Source organism: Scyliorhinus canicula, chromosome 15, assembly GCF_902713615.1.
Source record: "Scyliorhinus canicula chromosome 15, sScyCan1.1, whole genome shotgun sequence".
Lineage (NCBI taxonomy): Eukaryota > Metazoa > Chordata > Chondrichthyes > Carcharhiniformes > Scyliorhinidae > Scyliorhinus > Scyliorhinus canicula.
The window spans coordinates 43,839,705-43,859,504 of record NC_052160.1 but is presented as its reverse complement, the minus strand read 5'-3'; the positions used below and the strand labels follow the sequence as shown (position 1 = coordinate 43,859,504).

General features: G+C 41.8%; 1 protein-coding gene across 3 annotated transcripts in view; it reads left to right on the top strand.

The window, feature by feature from the left end:
• Positions 1-19,547, top strand: part of lcmt1 (leucine carboxyl methyltransferase 1) — a 57,011-nt gene extending 37,464 nt beyond the window's left edge. For all 3 annotated transcript variants that reach the window (XM_038819890.1, XM_038819892.1, XM_038819891.1), the window contains exons 6-12: positions 7,737-7,798; positions 9,158-9,260; positions 12,045-12,165; positions 12,829-12,930; positions 16,339-16,430; positions 16,947-17,044; positions 18,961-19,547. In XM_038819890.1, the coding sequence (XP_038675818.1) occupies positions 7,737-7,798; positions 9,158-9,260; positions 12,045-12,165; positions 12,829-12,930; positions 16,339-16,430; positions 16,947-17,044; positions 18,961-18,992 (610 nt within the window). In that variant the 3' untranslated portion in view covers positions 18,993-19,547. The remainder of the gene's footprint in view (positions 1-7,736; positions 7,799-9,157; positions 9,261-12,044; positions 12,166-12,828; positions 12,931-16,338; positions 16,431-16,946; positions 17,045-18,960) is intronic.
• Positions 19,548-19,800: the final 253 nt, after the last annotated feature.

Below are 19,800 nucleotides of genomic sequence, written 5' to 3'. Positions count from 1 at the left end.
TCTCAGGTGCTCACTTTCGAATGGCGTTCCCGCGGCAGGATTTTCTCACGGTCCTGATATCGGTGGAGTTTTGCGATAATCGCCCTCGACTGCTCCCCAACCTTGCGTTTTGGTCTGTGTGCTCTGTGTGCTCTGTGGAGCTCTGGGGGTTTGGGGAAGCTGTCTTTCCCGACTAAGTTGTCTAGCATTTGGGCAATGTAGTCTGTTGGGTCTTTATCCTAGATACCTTCTGGCAGACCCACGATCCAGATAATTTGTCTTCGCGACCTGTTCCCCTGATCCTCGACTTTCTCCCTTAAGTTCCCCTGGACCGCCACCAACCATTTTACTTCTGCCTCCCAGGGCGATGATTCTGTTGCTCTGGTTCGTCGAGGTCTTTTCTAGGTCGAGGATCGTCCTCTTCTCAATCGCCACTTTCTTCCCCAGCCCATCGATTGCCTTCTGTATGGTGGCCGTTGCCTCTGCCACCACCATCCGGATTTCTATCTGATCGCCTCCTCCATGGCGGTTAGCTCCTTCATAAGGAAGCTCTTCCACCCGTCTCTGGGTGTTTGGGGGGGTGGGTGCTGATGCTCCGGTCGTTGCCCACCCTCTCTCTTAGGTGGCCGGGGCACCTTCGCCTTGAGGGTACGCTGTCTCGTCCATCTGCTAGTCCTGGCTCGTTCCGCCATTTCTGCTGTCTTTTCGACCCCTCAAGCTCCCGTTTGCTGGCATCTTTTCTTGATTGCCCTCCTTTTGCTGTTGAGGTATTTTTCTCCTTTGAAATTTGGACAAAATCTGAGTAAAGATGCCTTTTTTTGTCCTGGTTTGGAGGAGAGCCACCTGATGTGCACCTGCTCAGCACATCCCAGTCACCGCAAGTCTTCTGTAGGCACACTTAGCTGTCAGGCATTTTGTCTTAAATAGCGACCGCCAGCATCTGACCTGCCGTTCTCCCCCCTCACACAAACTTCACAATCAGCCATTCTTGTGTCCTTCACAGCCCTGTGCTCCAACAGTCCTACTGCTGGAAGCACCGCCCCTGCCTCCTCCTATTGGTCAGCAGAACAATGAGGTGCTGGATGTGCCGTTAGGAAAGCGAATCACCCATTGGATATTCTGGGTGCCAATCGGATGGAGCAAGGCAAAATGCTGCGGTTGCTGGCAGACGCGGCCGGTACTCTCAACCTAAAAGCCGGTCGCGGATGTTGGGCACTTCAGCCGCAGTTGGGAGCGGCGCACCGATTGCTCCGCGACCCTCCCAACGTCCGCCCATGACCCACCTGTAGGTCACGACCCTGAATTTGGCAAAACCCTCTCCTAGTGCATGAATCATAAAAGAAGACTACTATACAGGTACCGCAAGTAATTCGGAAAACTAATAGAATGTTATAATTTATTGTGAGTGGAAATGATTACAAAAGTAGGGAGGTTACAAAAGTAGGGAGGTTATGCTTCAGTTGCACAGGGCATTGGTGTTACAGTACTGGTCTCTTTATTTTTAGGAATGATATAAATGCGTTAGGTGTAGTTTAGATAATGTTTACTAGACTCATACCAGGACTGGGTGGATTTCGAGGGCAGCACGGTGGCACAGTGGTTAGCGTTGCTGCCTATGGCGCTGAGGACCCGGGTTCGAATCCCGGCTCCTGGGTCACTGTTCGTGAGGAGTTTGCACCTTCTCCACATGTCTGCATGGGTTTCACCCCCACAACCCAAGAGATGTGCAGGATAGGTGGATTGGCCACGTTAAATTGCCCCTTAATTGGAAGAAATAATTGGTTACTCTAAATTTATTTTTAAAAAAGGAATGGGCGGATTTCTTATGAGGAAATGTTGGGATCAAATCTTTTTTAAGATCCTGAGGAGTATTGACAGTGAATGTGGAGAGGATGTTTCCTCTTGTAGGAGAATCTAGAAGTAGGAGGTCGCTGTTGAAAATAAGGGACGCCTGTTTAAAATGGCGATGAGGAGAAATTTCTTCTTAGGGTCGTGTGTCTGTGGAACTCTCTTCCTCAAAAGGCAGTGGAAGCAGAATTTTTGAACATTTTTAAGGCAGAGCTGGGTAGATTCTTGATAAATAAGAGGGTGAAAAGTTATCGGGGTAGGCAGGAATGTGGGGCTGAAGTTACAGTCTGATCAGCCATAATCTTATTGAATGGTGGAGCAGACTCGAGAGGATAAGTGGCCTATTCCTGCTCCTAATTACTATGTTTGTATCTTGAGTTAGCTCCTCGGGTGCAAGGGTGAAACTGGGAATGGCACTCTTTATGAGTGCAGCCCGAGTTTTCAGCCTTGGAGTGGGAGGTTGATCATTGCAGACCAAGCTGGATTTATATGTTTGATCTAACTGTACCGAGGAAGAAGGATGGGTGCAGAATGGAGGTTGCAGTCAGTGCTGCCTACTTGATGACTCTGTTCAAAATAAGGAGAAGACGAGGAGTCTATGCTGTCTCCGGCCAGTACCCCCCCCCCCCCCCAAGGAGACCCAGGAGCTGAGACCCATCCCATGCAGGTGACTGATGCAACTTGGGGTGTAACGAAGAAGACACATGCTGGAAACTGTACTGTGCTCTCCCAGGTAAAGGCAGAAGATATTGAATGTGCATGATATATATACAATGGTGTTGATGTTGAAGTGTGTGTGAGACATTCAGTGCAAATGTCCCTTTATGAGAGCATGGGTCTCAAGTAAGTAGAAGGTAGACTTATCCTGGCAGAGCGGATGAAATTATTCATCCTCTTCCTGCACTGCAGTGCTATTCTTTTCTGTGTGCCACAGATCTCCTTGGTGACCTCCTCCCTGGTCAGCAAGTTCAGGTTGGATGTCCTCGCTTCTATCACTTGGGAAGAGGACATCTGCATTTGTGCACGGCCTGAGGAGATTCACTATGATTCCATGAACCGTAGCTGAATTGAGGCTCACATGGCTTGCTTCTCCTGGAGGACATAATTTGGCCACACCAAACAACTGGTCTGCACAGAGTGAATGGGCATCTTCAATATGGTGGCAGGAACTTTGACCACATGAGGTAATGGTAGGCAGACAAATCAGTGCCTGCCCATTCACGTGATTCGGCAAGCAGCTAGGCAATGCATAATTAATCCATTTTCAAGTTCAGGCATGAGAGCCCGCCATGCTAATCATTGCGAAACATGTTGACTGTCTTGCTGCTATTTATCTGCAAAACGGAAAATTCCCCATAGGCTATGTCCAATGTGTGGAGCTAGTTTTGTGTCATCTGCACTATTGCATCAGGCATGCTTATTCTGGATTATTCATTCATATCTGTTATGGCTTATCCCGTAGTTCTTTAATTTCCTATATAATTCATAATAGGCTATAATATTCATTTGTAGCCCTGCGTCTTGAATATAATTTTGTGGATTGTTGAATCTGGATAAATTCTTGCTGCACTAGACTCTGGCAATAGTTGCTTGTTTATGTGTAAGTAAAATAAAGCCAAATTTTAAGATTATTATAATACAACATATTTGTGACTTGTAGCTGGCAGCAAGCCTGTCCCCATTGCCCAAGTAACTTCTAGTTGGGGGAAGGGGGGAAACAGTGATTTACATTATTGGGGTGTATGGCCACCCTCAGCCTACATATCCGAGGGACAGATTACTTTAAACTAACATACTTTGTTAATTTATTGCCTACAGCTGAACCGCCATTTCTTATGGTTATTACATATTCTTTGGGAAAACAAGCATCACTTTGGCCAGTATAATTGGTGAACTGAAAATGGCTGCAAAGTATAGAGATGGCATATGAATAAATATAGTTACTGACTAAATGGAAATTAATTTAACAATCTTTAAGTTTGCAGTATAGTTTTATTCCGACAAGTCATTTCAATTTTTTTTTATTCATTCATAGGAAGTGAACATTGCTGGCAAGGCCAGCATTTATTGCTCTTCAGAAGGTGGTTGTGAGCTGCCTGCTTGAATCACTCCATGAGGTATAGGTACACCCACACAGTGCTGTTTAAAAGAGGGAATGTCAATTCTTGGACCAGTGATAGTGAAGGAGGGGGCGATAGAATTTCAAGTCAGTGTGGTGTGTGGCTTGGAGCGGTATTTCCAAGTAGTGGTGTTTCTATGCATCAGCCGGTAGAGGCCACAGGTTTGAAAGGTGCGGTTGAACAAGTCTTGGTGAGTTGCTGAGCGCATCTTGGTACATACTACTGCCATTAGGCTGGAGGGAGTCAATGTTTTAAGGTGGGATGCTGGTCAAGCAGGCTGCTTCTTCTTGGATAGTGTTAAGCTTCTTGAATGTTGTAAGAGCTGCATTCATCCAGGCAATTGGAGATTATTCCATGAGAGTCCTGACTTCTTCCTTGCAGATGGAGGACAGGTTTGGGGAGACTGGAAGTGTTAGTTACTGTAGAATTTCCAGCCTCTAATCCCTGCACTTGAAGTTGCTGTATTTATATGGCTTTATATTTGTAAGTTTTCTGCATTAATGCCCAAGTTGTTGATGGCGGGGTAATTTAACAATGGCAATGCCGTTTAATGTCAAGGACAAATTTTAAGATTATCTGCTGTTGGAGAGGGAGAGGGTTTTTACCTAGCACTTGTGTGTGCGAATGATACTTGCTACTTATCAGCTGAAGCCTGAATGTTGTTCAGATCTTGCTGCATGGGGACACAAATTGCTTCAGTATTTGAGGAGTTGAACATTCCCACATACCACATAATTGTTAGAGTGCACGTTCAGCTTATCGTGTCTGTACCGGCTCTCCGAATAAGTGTTCCAACTTAGTTTCCCGTAACCCTGCACTTTATTTCTATTTTAATAATTATCTAATGCCTCAATTGAACCTACCTCCACCACACTTTCAGACAGTGTGTTCCTGACTCGAGCCAGTCACCGTGCAAAAAAAAGTTTTTTTATCCTATTGCATTTCTTTCTTTTGCAAATCACTTTAAATCAGTGCCCTCTCATACCTGAGCCTTTTATGAACGTGAACTGTTTCTGCTTATCTGTTCAACCCCCTCATAATTTTGAACATCTCTATCAAGTCTCCTCTTGGCCTTCTCTTGTCCAAGGAGAGGAGTCCCAGCTTCTCCAACCTATCTTCATAACTGAAGATTCTCATCCCTGGAACCATTCTTGTAAATCTCTTCTGCATTCTCTTCAATGCATTCACATCTGACCTCATTGGAGGGACGGTCATTGATGCAGCTGCTGAATGAAGAGGATTGGCCTCGGACACTACCCTGAAGAACTCCTGTTCTGGGGCTAAGATGTGGCCTCCTGCCTCCTTTGTACTTAGTAAGACTCCAACCAGTGGAGTGTTTTCCCACACAATTCCTATTGAATTCAGATTTGCAACGGCTCCTTCATAATGCATTCAGTCAAATGCTACTTCGATGTTACTGACGACAGTCCCTCTGGTCTCCCCTCTGAAATTTGGTTCTTTTGTCCGTGTTTATATCAAGGCTGTAATAATGTCTGGAGCTGTGTAGCTATGGCAGAATCCAAAATGAGTATGGACAAGCAGGTTATTGCTGCAGAACTGCGACTTGATAGCACTGTCCATAATACTTTCCATCTTTTTGTTCATGATTTAGGATAGACTAGGGCAATAATTGGCCAGATTAGATTTGTCTTGCTTTTTATGGACAAGACTTAACTGGGTAACTTTCCATAATGTTAGGTAGATAGTAACTTTCCATAATGTTAGGTAGATACCAATGTTGAAGCTGTACTGGAATAGTTGGCTGGGACACGGATAGTTTTGGAGCACAAGTCTTCAGTTCTACAAATGGAACATTGTCAGGGCCTTTTCTGGTATCCACTGTCTTCATCCATTTCTTGATATCGCATGGAATGAATCAAATTGGCAGAAAACTGGGACTTATGATAAAGGAGACTGATATGGATCATCCAGATGGCATTTATGGTTGCAAATGCTCACCCTTGTCTTTTTTCATCGACGCACTGAACTCTGTCGTCATTGAGGATGGGTTGGTTTGTGGAGCCTTTTCATTCAGTTAATTGTCGAACGCCATTCATGACTGGATGTGGGTCGGCATGATAGAGTTTTGATCGGGTTGGTGGTTGTGAGCTTGCTAAACATTGTCAACAGCATGCTGCTTCCACTATATAACAAACATGTAGTATGTTGAAGTATCACCAGATTAACAACTTATTTTTAGGTATACCTGGTGCTGCTCCTGGCATACACTACTCACGAAACCAGGATGGTCCCCTGACTTGAAATGAAATGAAATGAAAATCACTTATTGTCACGAGTAGACTTCAATGAAGTTACTGCGAAAAGCCCCTAGTCGCCACATTCCGGCGCCTGTTCGGGGACTTGGATGTAATTGTAGAGTGAGGGATATGTTGGACCACAAGGTTACAGATTGTGATTTAATACAACTCTGCTGCTGACGCACAAAGTCTCATGGCTGTGCAGCTTTTGAGCTACTAGATCTGTTCTGATCCATCCTCCCAATACTGCCATCAACAGATACATGCAACGGGTAGATACTGCCATTGACTAATATATCTGCAACAGCTCGGCTGGTGAGGATGAGATCCAGCAGGTTTTTCCTTCTTGTTGGTGTTCTCTCCACCTGTCACAGGCCCAATCTGGCAAGAATATCCTTTCAGCCAGCTCAGTGCTACCAGGCCACTCTTGAACATTTAAAGTGCCTCCTCCCCCTGCCAAGTACATTCTGTGTCCTTGTTACCCCCAGTGCTTCTTCCACATAGTACTCAACATAGCACTGATTCATCAGTTCATGGAGGGTAGTAGTTGGTAATCAATAGGAGGCCTCCTTGCCCATGTTTGACCTGATGTCATGGGACTTGATGGGATCCAATAGCAATGTTAAGGACTCCCTGGGTCACCATGCCTTGATTGTAGACCGTTGTTCTGCCACCTCTGGTGTGTCTGTCCTGTCAGTGGGACAGGACATACCCAGGGATGGTGATGGAGGAGTCTAGGACATTGGTTATAAGGTCGAATCATAGAATGGTTACAGCAGAAGGAAGCCATTCAGTTGATGGTGTTTGTGCCAACTCTGCTAGAACAACTTAGCCAGTCCCACTCTCTTGCCTTCTCTTCAGATAATTGAATTGGATAAGTCAGTGTTTATGACTATGTCAGGGAGGACTTGACTCGTCTGTTGGACAGCTCTCAATATTGAGAAAGTGACCAGATGTTACTGAGAAGGCCTTTGCAGGTTTGACTGGGAATTTCTATTGTGTATTTCTATTGTTTCTGGTATTTGCATTGATGCTGGATGATCTACTCAGTTTTATTATTTACTTCCTGTTGCGGTTTGTTACAACTGTGTGACTTGTTAGGCCATTAAGACCGAAGAGTCAAGCACATTGCCGTAGGTTTGGACTCGTATAGGTCAATCAAAGCAAGGATGTCACCTTTCCTTCCCTGAAGGATATTAGTGAACCAGTTGGGTCTTTAATGACAAAATGGTAGTTTGGCCAATATTACTGAAACCAGCTTATCATTCCAGATGTATTAATTAATTGAATTTAAATGCCGTGAGTGTCGTGGTGGAATTTGATCACATCTCTCAGAATGTTAGTTTGATATTTTAAGTAAGGATCTGTTTTGTTATATTCAAATATATGGGATACGCTTATTAAAATTGGTCTTTTAATAATTTTGTATGAATGATTTACAATTAAAATTCCTCCTTTTTACTCTAAATCAGTTGAAAAGCACCAGAAGATTGCTTAGAAACAATGTGTAACTATTTGCTCTTTGCTACAGAACAAAGCCTCCATTGTCAAAGCCAATTATAGAAACACATTCAAGTAGTAGCCTGCTGATAGGTGAGAAAGAAAAATTATACTGTGTTGTTTGTCTCTCAAACTTTAATGGGGCTTATGAAGTAAAATAATGACTGAAATGGACTAATCTTTGGGCAAATTATATAATTTCTTCTTGATCTTAGCTGAGCTAATGAACCTTTTTGAAAACCACATTGCAAGCCCACGAAGGCTGATGAGCTATGAACCTCCATTGTGGCCAGGTGCATGAGTTATATGCCCTTAGAATTCATAGTCTGATAAATGGTATACCTTGTTCATGCTGTGCCTAATGGGTGTCAGGCTTCCACTATGCCTAACGTAATAAGGTAGGGACCTCCAAAATTTGTGTTACCTCTTTAATCTAGCAAAGAGTTAATTTTATACATATGTGGGCATTAACTAGAGAGTTACAGGGCAACACGGTGGCGCAATGGTTGGCATTGCTGCCTCACGGCGCTGAGGTCCCAGATTCAATCCCGGCTCTGGGTCACTGTCCATATGGAGTTTGCGTGGGTTTCTGCCCCATAACCCAAAGATGTGCAGGGTAGTGGATTGGCCATGCTAAATTGCTCCTTAATTGGAAAAAATGAATTGGATACTCTAAATGTAAGGGGAAAAAAAGAGATTTACTTGTGTTCCTATAAATAGGAACATCTTCCATGATTGGTGTGTACCAGGAGGGAGGAGGTATTGCTGGAGTGCACCATCAATCCTGGGAATTGCATTTTAATTTGACTTGGTAATAATCCTTATTAGTGTCACAAGTAGGCTTACATTAACACCGCAGTGAAGTTACTGTGAAAATCCCCGAGTCACCACACTCTGGCGCCTGTTCAGGTACACTGAGGGAGAATTCAGAATGTCCAATTCACCTAACAAGCACGTCTTTTGGGACTTGTGGGAGGAAACCGGAGCACTGGGAGGAAACTCGCGCAGACACGGGAGAACATGCAGACCCCGCACAGACAGTGCCCCAAGCCAGGAATCGAACCAGGGTTCTGGCGCTGTGAAGCAACGATGCGAACCACTGTGCTACCGTGCCACCCATTATTCAGTTTCCTTTAAAGTTTTGATTTAGTTTTGTTACAATTGGTAATATTTTTCTTTCAAATGGGACACTTGAACTGACAAACTGTAGTGGTTGGGTTAGAAGGTGCATGTTTGTGATGTGTATCTCTTGGAAATAAATGCCTGGAAAAGTTGATATTGGTATCTATCTTTCAGGATTACTAAAAATGTATTTAAAAGGGCCATCTCCCAACCCTTTTATTCTGAGAACACTGTAATTCAAAATAATTTGCTTTTTAATTTCATTTTACAACTGTAGATTTCTATAAATGATGGTTTTTACTTCAAAAGTTTTTTTTGCAAATTTACCAGATGGCTGTAGCATGGACTCCGATCGTTACACTATTATTGGGCAGGATCTCCGTGATCTGCCCGTGTTAATGGAAAGATTGAAGAAATTTGGCCTAAATACAAAGTAAGTTTATTCTTCTCAAATTGTCTTTAAATTCATTTGAATTTTGTTACTCTTCCATTACAGCATTACCTCTAATCAGAGTCCTGAATTAACTGTTTCCTTCCTTTTGAAAACTGCGATCATCATCCCTTCATCAAATATCCTCCACTTGGCCCATATGTACTAACAAACTACCACCCTGTATTATTTTCCCTTTTTAATGCATGAATTTGTTTCCCAAATCCGTGACCATCTTTCACGTGCCTTTTTTTTTTATAAACCACCCTCTCAACTTGTGCTGTCTTCAAAGATTCACCCAAAGGGTTATGAATCTATGGAAATCCCTGTCCACTAAGCAGTTGAGGCTCCTTCATTAAATATTTTCAAGATAAAGATGGATAGTTTTTTGAAGAAAAAGGAACAAAGGGTTATGGTGCTCAGGTGGGAAAGTGGAGCTGATTCAACAAAGGATCAGCCATGATCTCATTGAATGGCGGAGCAGGCTCGAAGGGCCAGATGGCCTACTCCTGCTCCTAGTTCTTACGTTATGTTCTTATGTTATTTGTGTGCATACACCCCCTTGTTTGTACCCTCTTCAAATTGATTATTTAAGTAATTTAGCCTTTGCTTATTTTTCCTACCAAATCTATCACTTAACATTTCACTGTCACATTTCACTGTTGTATATCATCTGGAAGGAGGTTAGCTCAGTTGACTAGATTAGATTAATGCCAGTGTTCGATCCCCGCACCAGCTGAAATAGACTTGGTGTCTGTTGCCTCGTCCTACACATTGGTTTGGCAAATAACCACCAAGGACCTGCCCTTGGGCAGAGAACTAAAAAGAAGACATTTATTTTGTTTCATTAATAGAAACAGAGGGTACGAAAGCAAGGAAGTTGTACTAAACATATGTAAAATACTAGTTAGGCCTCAGCTGGAGTATGGTGTTGATTTTTGGACATCACACTTTAGGAAGGATATCAAATAAAGATTGTGTGTGTGCAAAAGATATTTGTGAGAATGGTACCAGAAATGAAGGGCTTCAATTAAAAGAAGAAACTGGGGTTGTACTCCATTGAGCAGGGAAGGTTTAGCGAAGCTTTGACTGCCACTTTTGCTCGTCTCTGTCCTCCTGAAGTTTGTAGCTGCTAGATTCCAAGGCTCATGCCACAGGCAAGTTTACCCAAGACCAGGTTATCAATATCTATCTAAAAGCACCGTGGCCCCAAAACTGACCACTGGGAAAACACCACTATGTATTTCATCCCAGCCTTGCAAACAAATGTTCACAACTGCCATCTGTTCTCTGTCCCTGAGCCAAGTTTGTTTTCATCCACTGTCCCTTTAATTCTGCTAATAGTTCTATCTGTAGTACTTTGTCGAACACCTTTTGAAAGTCCACATATGCAACACAAACAGCATTACCAACCTGAGCTACCTTGCTTCAAAGAACGCAATCAAGTTTGCCAAACACAATTTGACTTCAGCAAATCCATGCTGACTTCCCATACTTGTATAATTCTATATTTATCAGTAGTGAGCTGCCTGGAAATCTTTTGGCTTCTAGTAACCCTTTAATGGGACTGATGAGAATTTGGGTCAAGTTTCAAACGCAGACAATTTTGCTTCCAAGACAAATTACTTTTTTGACAAAGAGTCACAAGACTCAAAACATTCGCTCCGTTCCCTTTCCACAGATGCTGTCAGACCTGCTGAGATTGTCCAGCATTTTTTGTTTTTGTTTCAGATTTCAGCATCCACGGTAATTTGCTTTTACTTTTTTCTATGTTGCTCCAATGGATTTGAAATGCTGTTGTTGCCTTTAAGGGTTCAGGGACCTTAAATTTGATATCTTTGTGTGTGTTGTGTTTTAATATAAACTTTGTATTTAATCAGGTGAATTCTGCAGTTCACCAATAGTACAAGTTTGAATTGTTTTAATCTATTATCATTTTCGAGTTTCAAAGTGCAGTATGTTATTTTAACTCTCAAACACTTTGTCTGCAACATATACAAACTTTAAGACAAAATGCACTTGATTGAATGTTGAAACGTTTCCTTAATTTTAGTGTTTGGTCATGATGAATAAGTAATGAATACACTTTGATCACAGCTTGTAATGAAGGAATTGCTCAGATCCAGTGTTAAGCTGTTCATGGCTTTTAAACAAATAACTGAAATTACTCTGCTTACTATGATATTATTTGTTATACTGGTGGCAGTCTTTAAAGTGAATGCTGCCAACTCTTTTTTGTTCTGAGTATAGAATGTAATGTAAGTACATAAATCCTTAATCTAATCCCATTAGTTGTACTCCTAGCAATGTTGCTTACCTCACTCTATCTACCTCTTATGTGCTGGCACAGATTTTTTTTCTAGTAACTGCAAATACTGGATTCTAGTGATAATGTTTTATATGACCGCAGTGTTTCTAACCCCCAACTGATTCAGTAACAAAAAATAAAACAGAATCTCAAGGTTGACGTATGAAAAAGCACAATGTTGTTGACTAATTTTCATTTATGCCCCTTTAATTTTATCTTCGCCCTCCCTTAGTTGTTTGAGGTTACCATCCCCTTTTCTTCTACATCTTTTTCTCAAATTCCCTGTCTTTCTTCAATCCATGCTTCTGATTTCCTTTCATAGTTGGGATTTACAACCGAGGTAATGTTGTAACTGATGATGTTATGAATAAAATGTGTATTATGATGTTTAAAAATATCTAACATATGATTTGCTATCATCTCGAATGCCCAATGTTTCAGACCACAGGAATGTAACCCTCTCATTATGTTTCTTGTAGATTACCAACATTGCTGCTGGCAGAATGTGTTCTTGTTTATATCACACCTGATAAATCTGCAGAACTAATCAAGTGGGCATCAAGTACTTTTAATACAACCATGTTTATCAATTATGAGCAGGTAAAATCAATTCCAATTTTCCCAAGCAATGGCTTACTTGTGATGGGGGCATGTATTTTTTGGCTTTCGGAAAATTGGCTTTGAGTAACTTTAATTCAGTAATGTTATCATTTGGTGAAGAGATTACAAAAATGCCATACAAACTAAAATTGGGATCGGAAAATAATTTGTTTATCGTTTGAGACTTTATTTCTTGTGTTTTAATTTTAACTTTATAAAGTTTAATTGCTTTTTGTTTCTAGGCATTTAGTGTCTCTCACAAGTAGTGCATTGAGATAATTGAGAGCATGTGGAGTTAGTCTTTGTGCATCATGTCTAGCTACTGTAAAAACAAGGAATCTCCTGAGATTCAAGCCAACAGTTTTGCTTTAACCAATGTCATCTAATGTCAGATTGACTTGCCTTTTTCTGTTTTGGGGAAATTGAAGGCAAAAAGGCAGCTGTGTTTGCCATCGTAACAATAGACACTGTTCCAAAAAAATCTAACACTTTGCATCGCTTTTATGTGAGATGTACTAGTTTTTGTGTGGAATTTCAGTTTTAACAGATGACTGGCTTTTCTTCCTGAGCAGCTCAACATATCCCAGACAGACCGCCATTGTTCTTTGCGATCTTTCCGTCTATCAGCTAATGGAAACATTCAAATGATTGTGCATTTTTCAGGTGAACATGACTGATCGCTTTGGCCAGGTGATGATAGAAAACTTGCAGCGACGGCAGTGTAACCTTGCTGGAGTAGACATCTGTCAGACTCTGGAAACGCAGGTTGTGTATACTTTTTTTTAATTTTAGAGCACCCAATTCTTTTTTTCCCAATTAAGGGGCAACGTGGCATGGCCAATCCACCAACCCTGCACATCCTTTTGGGCTGTGGGGGTGAGACCTACACAGACACAGAGAATGCACGGACTGTGACCTGGGGCTGGGATCGAACCCGGGTCCTTGACGCCGTGCAACCACTGTGCTGCCCCCAGGTTGTGTATACTTTTGTCACAATTGCATTATTTATAATAGTTTTTCATTTGTTTTTTAAAAGGGGAGGAGTCATTGAATTTTACTGCACAAAAGGAAGCCAATCACTCTGTTAGATGAGAAAGAGCAATTAAGACTAATCGCACTTGACCACCGTTGGTCCGTAGCTTTAAGTTATGGCTCTTCAAGCGCATTTTTTAATACTTTTAAAATGCAATGAGGGCTTCTGGCTCTCTACACTTTTCAGGTAGTGAGCTCCAGACCTGCACCACTGCCTGGATGAAAGATTCTCTCCTAACTTCCCTCTAATTCTTCTTACAAGTTCTATGTCCCATGTCATTGACTGCACTTTGCTAAGGGAAATCGGTCCATCATCGTTTTACAAAGCTCAATTAGATCAGCCTTCAACCTCCTGTTTTCTAGAGAAAATAATCCCAGCCTATCCAGTGTTTCCTCACAGCTAACATGTTCCTGTTCTGGCAATATCCTTAGAAATCTCTGTACCTTCTCTAGTGTGATCACATTATTTTTGCAATGTGGTGACCAGAAGTGTACACATGCTCTACCTATGTATGCCCTAACCAGTGTCCTACATAGTTCTAGCATAACTTCCATGCTCTTGTATTTTATGCTCTGGCTAATAAAGGAAAGTATCTTGTACGCTACCTCAACTACCTCATCTACCTATCCTGTACGTTCAGGAATCTCTGGATATAAACTCGTAGTACCTCAGCTCCTCTGTACTTCTTAGTATCCTACCAGTTATTGTGTATCTCCTTGTCTTGTTTTTCCTCCTCAAATGCATGCCCTCCAGTTACTCCAGATTGAATTCCATTTGCCACTTTAATAATAATAATAATAATCTTTATTAGTGTCACATGTAGACTTACATTAACATTGCAATGAAGTTACTGAAAAGCCCCTAGTCGCCACATTCCGGCATCTGTTCAGGTACAGCGGGAGAATTCAGAATGTCCAATTCACCAAACCTGCCCATCTTTGGACTGTGGGAGGAAACTGGAGCACCCGGAGGAAACCCACGCAGGCACTAGGAGAACGTGCAGACTCCGCACAGACAGTGACCCAAACCGGGAATCAAACCCGGGTCCCTGGTGCTGTGAAGCAGCAGTGCTAATCTCTGTGCTACCATGCCGACCTATATACTACTCACCTGATTAGTCCGTTGGTATCTTCCTGCAATCTACAGGTTTCTTCCTCACTATCAACCACATAGCCAGTTTTTATATCATCTGCAAACTTCTTCATCAAACTGTCAGTATTGTTCCCCCTCTTTTGTGATCACAGAAACAAATTATTCATAAAGAACCATGCTCATTTGTCTCTCATCTGCCCTGTTAATGTTAGGTTATTCTCTTGTTCTTTGTGTTTACAAAATATCTTTGGATTTTCCCTAATTATTCTTGACAATATTTTTTCATGCCCTCCTTAACTTTCCTAATTTCCTACGTAATTTCACTCCTGCACTTTCTATATTCTTGTAGGCTTTCTATGTTGTTGAACTCCTGCTATAACATAGCATAAGGACGGCACGGTAGTTAGCACTGTTGCCTCAACACCAGGGATCCAAGGTTCAATTCCGACCTCTGATGACTGTGTGGAGTTTGCACATTATCCTCATGTCTGTGTGAGTTTCCTCCGGGTGCTCTGGTTTCCTCCCACAGTCCAATGATGTGAACGTTGGGTGGATTTCCCCTTAGTGACCAAAGGCTAGTTGGAGTTAAGGGGAGAGGGCAGAGGTGGTGCCGGGGTTGGGTGCTTTTTCAGAGTGTCGGTGCGGACTCCAGGGGCTGAATGGTTTCTTGTGTGCTGTAGGGATTCTATGAGACGTTAAGCATCCCTTTTTGCCTTCTTCTACAATGCTACTTGATATCCAAGGAGCTCTGGATTTGAGGTTCCCACCCACCTTTTTTTTTTGTTGCAACATTTGTTCTGAAATTTGTATCTCCTCCTCCTACCACTGCAGGGCCAGTGATTTTATATTTAAGTTTCCAGTCCACTTATGCTAATCACAGATTACCTATCCCCAATTGTGACCTCTTGCTCCTAGTCTTTCTCTGTTCTTTTCCATAACTACACTAAATCTGTCTGAACTAATACCACTACTACCAAACTGCTCTCCCACTGATACCCTTTTTCATCTGGCCAGTGCAATTCCCTAAAACTAAGTCCAGAACATCCCCTTCCCTTGTGGTTCTTCCTGTGTATGTACTGGCTTGAAAAGCATTCAGGAGATTGTTTTTCTTAAATCAGTACCTCTGTACCTTTTACACTGATTGAAATCCACTATTATTGCTTTTGCATGTCTCAGAAATTTGCCGACATATTTGCTCTTCTATAATTCCTCTGACTGTTTGGAAATCTATAAGTATACTCCCAGCATCTTTCCTCCTCAGAACTGTAAATTGTTTGACCAACATTCCCATCCCTTCCTTTTTTGTCTCCATCTCTATCTGATCTGAAAACTCTAAATCTGCCCTTCTTTAAGCCGTGTTTCAATGATAGCAACATTGTACCATACTTCCAGGTTTCTACTGTGCCCTCAGCTCATCTGCCTTATTCACTAGACTCCTCACATTGAAGAACATCCAACTAATCACTGAACACCTCCTTTACTAGCTGTTGTTGTGTTTTCTCTGCCTTCCACAAGCTCTTTTTAATTTTCTGCTTTCATTTTCCAGTTTTGCTTCTTTCCAACACTAAAATCAGATTAAGTGGCTGTGGTAGGCTATATTGGGGGTATCATGGTACCTAGGTGGGATGTACCTGATACTGTAGTATGAGTGGTTGAACCTGCCTGCTGGGTCTGCCCAGCAGGTGGAGCAAAAGAGTCTGTGTTTCACCTACAGCAGTCATTCTGTACCGGAGCTGCTGGGGTAACTACTTGTTCATTAAAGCCTTCAATTGGACTACAATCTCGCTTCAGTAGTGATTAATCATGCATCAGTGGCCATTCATCTTGTTGTTTGATTGTACTGAATGGCTACAGTTGTTTATAATAATCTTTATTGTCACAAGTAGGCTTACATTAATACTGCAATGAAGTTACTGTGAAAAGCCCCGAGTCACCACATTCCGGCGCCTGTTCAATAGGACTGCCATGGTTCCTGAATATTGTACAGATATATAAGTATGGTAGTTAATTGTTTCTCTTTTCAAATTGTTTGGCTTATTATTTCACAGAAAGATCGGTTTCTCTTGAATGGCTGGGATCATGCGAATACTATGGACATGATGACAGTTTATAACAGTTTGCCACAAGCAGACATTCAGAGGTACTTTTAATTTTAATTATGATTTTCAGTACTCCCCTGCTGCTAGCATTACAAATCAAAGCAGTGTATGAGTTTATGTGACAGGGCAATTGTCAAATTAAGTCTGTTAGGCCATTTTGTAGGTCAACTTTTTTCTGACTTATCTAGATGAGTAATAATAGCAATTTATGGTTGTCATGTCAGTCAGAATAATTAACAGAAATATAGGTTTAAAGGCCGCAAATGCAGGAATATACTGGAATAAACTTTCCAAAGTTAATTCCCTAATTTTAGAGATTTGTATTGAAGGCTGAGCTATTTTTTGAATTTCCTGAGCTTATGATTTTTACGATGTGTTGACACAAAATATTGCCACTATGTCTATCACATATGATCATGTTGAATGACGGAGCAGACGTGATGACTCTTTCTAATTATTGTGTTATTTTCTGTGTAACAAGTGGCAGTGCAACACGACTGTCACTATAGGCTAGCTCATCCCTTTCTCTAATATTAATTTACTGGTTCTACCCCCAGGATAGAACATCTTGAATTCTTGGATGAGAAGGAGCTTTTGCAACAACTACTGCAACATTATTGCATCTGCTGGGCCACAAAGGATAGTGGTGACTTTGGTAATCTTTTTCTGCTTTGTATTGGCACCCTATAGATAACAAGGTGAAACGGAAACTTCTGTGTGGATAGACTGAAAGGTGATGGGCACAATTCTCCCCAAAATATCCTAAGTTAACTTGTGGCACTTTAAGCGAGAGCACAACGCGGCTGGAGAATCCCGGGAAAGGCCGACAGCGAGCCTCACAACAAGTTTCGTTTTTCAGGGAGTTTCCCGCCGACTCTGCCGGGTTTCCCACTTCTATTCAATGACACTTAGTCACTTTTTAGGGCCCTGGGACTTTCTTCACCGGTTTAGCCCACACTTAAAATTTTTTTAGCACTGGGGAGCTGAATTTGGAGATCGAGCCGCCATTTTGAAAGGGTGCCCTAAGTGATCTTACACCTCCGCCCCCCACCCCCCACCCCCAATAGGCAAAGTCACCACCCACACACAGGGACAATACCCCATCCCCCAAGCCTCCTTACAGCACCCCCTCCCTTCCAGGACCCCCACCCATCTAAACTCCCAGAGACCCCTATCTACCTGCCCTGCACTCTCTCGCCATTCAAACCCCCCCCCCCCCCCCCCCCCCCCCATCCACCCCTATCACCCTTGTTTTATGGGCATGGCCCTCTCTCCCCAGCTCTTGGCAGTGCCACCCTGGCATCCAGACAGTGCTCCTGCTGGCTTCGCACTGCCATCTGGGCACTTTGGCAGTGCAAATAATTAGGAAGGCGAATAAATGGAATGTTGACATTTATAACTAGGGGAATGGATTATAACAGGAGGAACGTTTTACTGCAGCTGAACAGGGCATTGGTGAGACCACATTTGGAGCACTGCGTACAGTTTTGGTCTCCTTATTTGATAACTGATACAATGTGTTAGAAGCTGCCTAGGAAAGGGGCCCTCAAATCATTCCTGGGATGAAGACTTATCTTATGAAGAAAGGTTGAGCCTATACCCAATAGTTTTTTAGAGATGGTATTGCAAAACAAGATCCTGAGGGCTTGATAGGGTGGATACTAGAAGGATTTTTCCACTCGTGGGGGAGACTACAACTGTGGAACACATTTTAAGACTATGAGGGCTCCCTTTTAAGACTGAAATGAGGATAATTGTTTTGTTGAGGGTTGTTAGCATAAGGCATTCTCTTTGCCAGAGAGCATTGGAGGCTGGGTCATTGAATTTATTCAAGGCAGAGTTGGACATATTTTTGTTAGATAAAGCAGTCAAAGGTTAAGGAGTGGAGACAGGAAAGTGAAGTTGAAACCACAACCAGGTGAGCCATGATTGTATTGAATGGTGGAGCAGTTTTGAAGGGCTGAATGGTTTACTCCTAAGTCATAAGTTCCCATGTGACTGCAGCAGTTCAAGAAGGCAGCTCATCATCACCTTCTTGAGGGCATTTTGGAACAAATGCTAGCCTAACCAGAAGCATCCAGATATCAATTTTTTTTTAAATGGGTGGTTGAAGGAAAAGGGCAGGGGGAGATGAAGGGATATAGGAAATGGGGATAGCATTAGGGAACTACTACTGTGAAGGATTAGCAGCAGCAGACATTTTATTTTGAATGGTTTATTTCTGAATTACTTCCATGTACACTCCTCCAAGCCACTTTGCAAAGTAACCGTTTTTTTACTTTGCAAAGTAAAAGTTACTTTTTAAAGCAGTGGCTTCAAATGATGAAATTCCCTTTTCAAGGTGTCCTCCCCTTCATAGGAGGGGTGTGGGTTGCCTGTTTTCCCCTGTTTCAAGTGAAATGTTATATCTGAGGACTGGACTTAGAGTGCAGTGTCGTGAAACTAAATTCAAATCCACTTTCATACAAGTTTCCTTTTTAACCTTGGGAGAAAAAATGGACATCAACCAACCAACTACCTATTCCTAATTACCCACTGTACCTTCACATGTAATATCCTGTTTGTTTTCAGGTATCCGTGACATTATGTTTGGGAACATTTAATTTCCATTGTGAAGTAAAGTCTGAAACAATGAGTCCAGCAATCAATCTCTGCATGAAAAGGAAAATCCACGGAAAACCTTAACAGGACACTTTCTTTGTGATTAAATGTTTGTTGCTGTTTTGCTGTGTATAAGCACCAGAAAAGGCTGAACTTGCATCATTTTATGAACTTGCAGCCTGTAGTTTGTTAATTTGGCAAACTACTTGTTTTGCATCAGAAAGATTGATTTGTTTTAATTTGTTATATTTAATAAAATTCTTATTTGAGATGGATGTGTTCACCAAAACAATAGACAATGAGTTGTCTTTTTAATCATCAGTACACAAGTAGAATTTTCCACAAACGCCTAACTTAAGACATTTATTTTCAGAATTGTTGATTATTAAAATGCAATTTTATTTGGAATATGTCCAAACTGAATAAATGGGAGTTTAAACTGCTAAATTTAATATTTACAGTAATGTAATTGGACAGTTGATATTGCCGCTTTAGTAAATTAATCTGACTGAATAGTTGTCTATTCTTAACTGCATAAATGTGGTCTTTATAATTAATTCCTGTATTAGTGTCAGTTTTTACTAATGTGATCAGTTCATCACTCATTCCTTCATTAGTGATCAGTCGTATTTATCACACTGGGTGTGAGCTTGAAGGAGAATGGAAAGGATCACCTGGGCAAAAAGAAGTAACAAATGAGGAATAAATGAACAAAGAAATTTGCTGTATTTAGAAAAAAGCAAAGACTAGGCAGGGCACAGAAGAATCAGATTGGTAAGGAATGTTGTGGTAGGAAAATGTCAGGTACGA